Source organism: Terrapene carolina, unplaced genomic scaffold (genome assembly GCF_002925995.2).
Source record: "Terrapene carolina triunguis isolate 2854851 unplaced genomic scaffold, T_m_triunguis-2.0 Scaffold37098, whole genome shotgun sequence".
NCBI classification, from domain to species: Eukaryota; Metazoa; Chordata; order Testudines; family Emydidae; genus Terrapene; species Terrapene triunguis.
The window spans coordinates 1-5,588 of NW_020701449.1; the positions used below are offsets into that span (position 1 = coordinate 1).

Consider the following 5,588-nt stretch of genomic DNA (forward strand, 5'->3'; position numbering starts at 1 on the left):
GAGATCTGGAGATACGTCACCCGGCACGTGCACCACCAGAGGTGAGAAGAATGGGGCGTGGGGCCTTTCCCCTCAAAGGGCCGCTGGCTTCCACCCGGCCCTACAGCAGGGGACTGGCTGGCTCAGGGAGGCAGGGAATGGGACATGGGGCCTTCTGCTTTTCTCCTGGTCCCCCCTGCTCTAACCACTGGACCCCACTCCCCTCCCAGAGCCATTGCTGTTTCTGCAGTAGATTCATCCCTCTCTCTTTCCTCACAGGAATGTGAAGAAGATCCGAGGGAACTTGTTGTGGTATCCTTTCCTCGTCCCCCTCCGTCTTGGGGACTTCTTACTATGGGCAACTTTCTCACCAAGGGGCCCATCCAGCCCAGTGTCCCACCCCGTCCCTGCCTCCTAGATCAAGCCCCTGGGCCCATCCAGCCCGGTGTCCCCGTTCCCCTATAGCAGTGGGGAGCGGGTTTAATTTCCTTGTTGACCCTTGGCTGGTGTCTGTCTCCTGGCCTTGGACCCCCCCAGCCTGGTGGCTCCGACCTCTCCCTGACGTCTGTCCGTTCAGGCCTCTGTCGCTCTCCACGTTCAGCCTCCTTTACTCAGGCCTTGCCTCAGGTACCAGCATCTGGAGGAGGCAGAGGTGAGGGGGCCCGTGGAGACTGCTGGTTGAATGGGGCATGGGGCAGGTGTGGATAGGGGCGTGTGGGTGAGGGCTGTCAGTGGGATGGGACGGGACGAGTGTTGTGGGTGGGACTGGGTGATGCTGTGCGGTGTGGTGGGTGGGGGCGGTGGGTAGGAGATGGTAATCTGGATTTGGAGGGGCGGGGAAGGGGATCAGGGTGCTGTGGGGTGGGATAGAGTGGATCAGGGTAGGGGATGGAGTCGTGGGGCAAGTGAGGATCAGGTGGTGCTGCGGGGTGGGATAGGGTGGGAGCAGTGGGTGGGAAGTCAGTTGGGGTGGGATTGTGATGCAGAGGGGTGCTATGGGGTGGGATAGGGTAGGGGACAGTGGGTGCCTTGTTGCTGGGCTGTTGGTCTTGGAAATGGGGGTGGGATCGGTGGGGCGGGGGATTGGGGTGCTGTGGGGTGGAACAGGGGCCCTGCCGTGGGGTGAGCAGGATGCCTGGGTCTATAGCGGTGGGTGGATGGGGAGCACACTCAAGGGCGGGGCTGTCCAGGAGAAGCCCCGCCCCCAGTCGGTGTCTCCCCCTCCTCACAGGGAAAGCCCAGCAGGTCGGAACCGGAGCAGGAGCGGCACCAGAAGCTGGCCCAGGGCGTGGCTCGCCTGCGTGGGGAGCTGCAGCAATTGGACCTGCAGATGGAGATGGCCCAGCGCGAGGTCATGGCTGACGGTAAGGGGGGAGGCCCAAGGATCTGTGGGGCCAGCATAGTGTGTGCCCCCAGCGCTCTACCCCAGCCCATCACTGTGGGGGTGGAGGGCACAAAGTCCACCCCAGTCCTCTCATCTGTTCTCCCCTAGCACACAGTGGGATCGTCCAACTGCAGCCCAGATCCATTTCCCCCCCCCATTTCTTCGTGGGGGGCAGGATTGTTCCCCTACCCTGCCCTCCTTGGGGGCACCATCTCCCCACGTGGTCTCTTCCCCAGCCGCAAGGTTCCCGTGGCCCATGGGGCTGCTGCTTTTTCCCCCCATGCTCCCTCTCCAGACAATTGCCTGTGGGATTCACACCCATCACCTCAGGATTCCTGGGTTCTATCCCCAGCTCTGGGAGGGGAGTGAGGCCTAGCGGTTAGCATCTGGGGCTCGGGGTGGGGGTTTCCCTGATGCTCTTTCGCCTCCCACCCCACAGAGGTCTCCCTGGAGGCGGCCCAGGAGCGGATCCGCGACGCCCAGCGCCGCTCCCTGCTGCTCAAGGCCTATGCGGCCCGCACGGCCAAGGAGCGCCAGCAGCTGCAGGGCAGCGTAACCCAGCTGGGGGGGGCGGCTGGAGCAGCTGCAGGACATCAGCAGGTGTGTGGGGGGGTGGTTCCGTCCTTAGCATGGGGTCCCCATTGCTCCTGGTCACATCCCCCAGAATCCTTTGCTCCCAAAGCACTACCCAGTGAACATCTCTGCTGGGTAGTAACTCCCAGAATCCTTTGCTCCTTGGGAGGGGGTCCCATGGCATGTGGCATTAGGGATAGGGGACTGCCCATCCTGGGTAGCGTCTCTCCGGATCCTTTGCTCCATGGCAGAGTCCCACTGAGGATGGGGCCTGGGTTGGGGTGAGGGTGGGGGGATGTCCTGAACTGTGCTTCCTCCCTCCCCCACCCCATTTTCACGGCCTCCTCTGCTCTCTGCAGAAAGGCCAAGGTGGAGCTGACGGTGGGAGGGAAGGTGCCTGACCTCGGATTTGCTGGCGTGGAGCCTGAAGTACTGGTGAGTGGGGAGGGGACAGTGGGTAGATTCCCAGCTGGGTGGAGAGGAATTTGGGAATCCTGCTCCCCTGTGCTAGTTGGGGATGGTGATCTGGGGATCCCAGTCCTGGGATCTTGAGGGGATCTGGAGATCCCAAGGCAGGATCTAGTGACACAGGGTACCCGGTGATCTGAGCCCTGTGAATGCCAGCATGGGGCTCTGGTGATCTCACCGTGGGATCTGGTGATGGGGTTTGGTTGGGGAGGAGGAGCGAATCAGACTGAGCCTGGTGCTGGGACCCAGGGGGAGTCTGTCGGGCCATTGGCAATAAGGTTTTGGGATCCTGAGGGATCTCACTGAGCCTGGTGCCTGGATCCCAATAAAGGGGGAGGATCCAGTAGATCCTAGTGATTCCACCAGTGATTCCTGGTGATCTGCAGCTTTCTTAAGGGCCGTCGTCTCCTCCCCACCCCGGTAACCCGTCCAAGTGTCTGTCCGTCTCTCTGCAGCGGGACGTGCGGACGGCCTGCCAGCTGCGCTTCCACTTCCTGAAGTCGCTCTTCGAGCACAGCACGTCTGGAGCCCTCCCGTAAGACCCTGCGAGCTCCCCTGCCCTCCCCTTCCCCTCCGCCGCTCTGTTTCTGACTCGCCCCCCGTGTGTGTCTCTCAGCAGCGGGACAAGCGAGGAGCTGCTGGACGCATCCTACCAGCACTGGTTGAGCACGGTGGAGGTAATGGGGGAGGGAGGCGCAATAGGGTAGGGACCCTGGGGACGGCTTGCATGGTGCAGAGATGCAGCCACTTCTGAGCTGGAACAGCTGCACATAACACTGCACTGGGTCAGCTCACCTGGTGCTAAGGTGCAGCCACCTCTGGGAGGGGCAGCTGGGCGCCCCTTAGCGCCGGGCATTGGGGCAGCCCTGACTGCTGGGGGGATCCCCCCCGCCCTGCTCCCTGCAGCACAGCACCCCCAGTGCCGGGCTGGGGCATCGGGGCCAGCCCTGACTGCCCAGGGAGAGCCCCCTGCCCTGCTCCCTTCAGCACAGTGCCCCCTAGCACCGCACTGGGGTATTGGAGCCAGCCCTGATGGAGGGTACAGCGTCCCTGCCCCGCTGTGGCTCATCCCACCTCTCTGCCCACGCAGGACATCGTGGGTTCCCACCCTCCCAACCACGTCCTGGCAGCCCTGGAGCACCTGGCCCTGGAGAACACCCTGCAGTTGCAAGAGCTCACCAGCCGCATTGACATTCCCCGCGACGTAGAGGCACTCAAGTGGGTACCACTAAGGGGGTGGCAGTGTGGGTGCATGGTGCTGTACGGAGCCGTCGCCCCCCAGTGGGGGTGGCCTGTTTTGGGGGGGGGCAGAGTCAGAGCTCAGGAGAGGGGCTGCTGTGGGGCTTTGGCCCCCTGGTGGTGGCAGTTTGTACTGCAGGGGGCAGAGTCAGGGCTCTGGGGGGCTGTCACCCCAGCGGTGCTGCAGTGACCCATGTCACCAGTGCGGGGGCCTGTACCTCTCCCCTCTGGCCTGCAGGTTCCGCTACGAGAGCGCCCGCCTGGAAGACCTGGCGGGACCGCCAGCAGCCCTGCCCTCGGTCCGGGGCCTCATACAGGTGAGTGGGGACATGGGGAGGGGCAGGCAGGGCCGCGTCTGGGGACTGGGCAGTCCCAACAGCTAGGATATAGCGCGGGGGGAGGGGTGGTACATCTGGGGGCTGGAGGTTCCGGGGGCTGGGATATAGCCGGGGAGGGGACTGTATCTCAGTGCTGGGGGGTCCCAGGGACTGCGGGAGGACCTCAGGGCCATATCTCTGGCTGGGATATAGCGGGGGGAGGGGGCAGTGTCCCCTGGCCCCTCCTTACCTGCTCCCTCCCCCTGGCTGCAGGAAGGCTGGAGCAGGTGTGAGGAGCTGTGGGTGCAACAGCTCCCCCTACAGGCCCGGGAGCAGCACGGCACAGCCCAGCTGGCCTCCCTCCTGCAGGAGATGCACCGGCTGCTGGCGGACGGCTCGGAGCGCGCCATCCTCGCCAGGTAGCTGCCCCAGGCCTTGGGAGACACCCCGCCCCCTCGGCTGACCCCTGCACAGTTCGTGACCACCCACCCCTGGGAGACCGTCCCCTGCTGGGGAGACTTCCCGCTCCAGGGGTCCCCCTGCGCTGTGAGGGCCCCTGGAGAGCGCTCCCTGCTGGGGAGACTCCCTGTTCCGTGGGGTCCCCCTGTGCTGTTGGGGCCTGTGGTGAGCATCCCCTGCCGGGGAGACATCCTCACCACCCAGGGTCCCTCCTGCACAGTCAGTGACCACCCACCCCTGGGAGAGTGCCCCCTGCTGGGAAGATTCCCTGCCCATGTGGTTCCCCCCACCCCCAGACCTACACAGTGCGCCCCCTGCTGGTCCCCATCGGCCCGCTGAGCCGGCCTGTCCCGCCCGGCCCCCAGGGCAGTGCTGGAGCTGGAGCTGCGGGCTGTGCGGCTGGCGGGGCTGCGGGATGGGCTGCACCGGGGCTGCCGGGAGCTGGAGCGGGAGGCGAGTGCCCGCCACGCCGAGCTGCAGGCCTTGCAGAGCAAGCGGCAGCGCATCTTGGACTTCCGCCACCTGGTGGTGAGTACGGGGGGGGGAATCTGGGGGTTAGAGCAGGGCAACCTCTGGACATGGGATCTGCCTGGGGGGTAGGGGGGCAATAGGGCACACACTAGGATATGGGGGGGTTGGCTGGGAAGGGGCCCATGGGTGGGGGGTTCTTGGAGGGGGATCCACAGGGTACCTGGCTGGCCTAGGGGGGAGGAAGTAGATGGGGTGCATGCTGGGGGGGAATATAGGGGTGTGGGGATGACGGGGGAAGGGAGGGAGTGGACAAGTTGTGGGAGGATGGGGGTGCCTTCTGGGGGGAAAGGGAGGGATTGCGGGGCTGAATATATGGGTGCCTTCCTGGCACGGGGGGAGCAGGTACACTGTCTCGAAGCAACCCCAGGACTGAACCCCCCCCATCTCCCAATCCACCCAGCGCGAAAAGCAGCAGCACGTCCGGGCGCTGATCAAAGGCACCTCCTACATCAAATCCCAGCTCCGCAAGGACCAGGCCGAGGTGAGACACCCCCACCCGCCCGCACTATGGAGGAGGCTGTGGGGTGAGACTGAGGGGCACTGGCAGGGCTGCGGGAGTGGGCCCCAGGATTTGGATGGCAGGGAGCTGCTGGTTGGGACTGAGGGGGCATGGCAGGGGGTTGTGGGGCGGGACTGAG

General features: G+C 64.9%; 1 protein-coding gene across 1 annotated transcript; it reads left to right on the plus strand.

Moving 5' to 3' along the window:
- Nucleotides 1-580: 580 nt before the first annotated feature.
- LOC113405442 (HAUS augmin-like complex subunit 5) lies at nucleotides 581-5,474 on the plus strand (the record flags this gene model as incomplete). Its single annotated transcript, XM_026646656.2, has 12 exons — nucleotides 581-631; nucleotides 1,211-1,343; nucleotides 1,803-1,893; nucleotides 1,925-1,963; nucleotides 2,296-2,371; nucleotides 2,860-2,939; nucleotides 3,021-3,081; nucleotides 3,495-3,622; nucleotides 3,882-3,960; nucleotides 4,234-4,379; nucleotides 4,785-4,947; nucleotides 5,351-5,474. Coding segments are annotated over 12 exons (1,171 nt in total), but the record flags the coding sequence as incomplete, so codon positions are not given.
- Nucleotides 5,475-5,588: the final 114 nt, after the last annotated feature.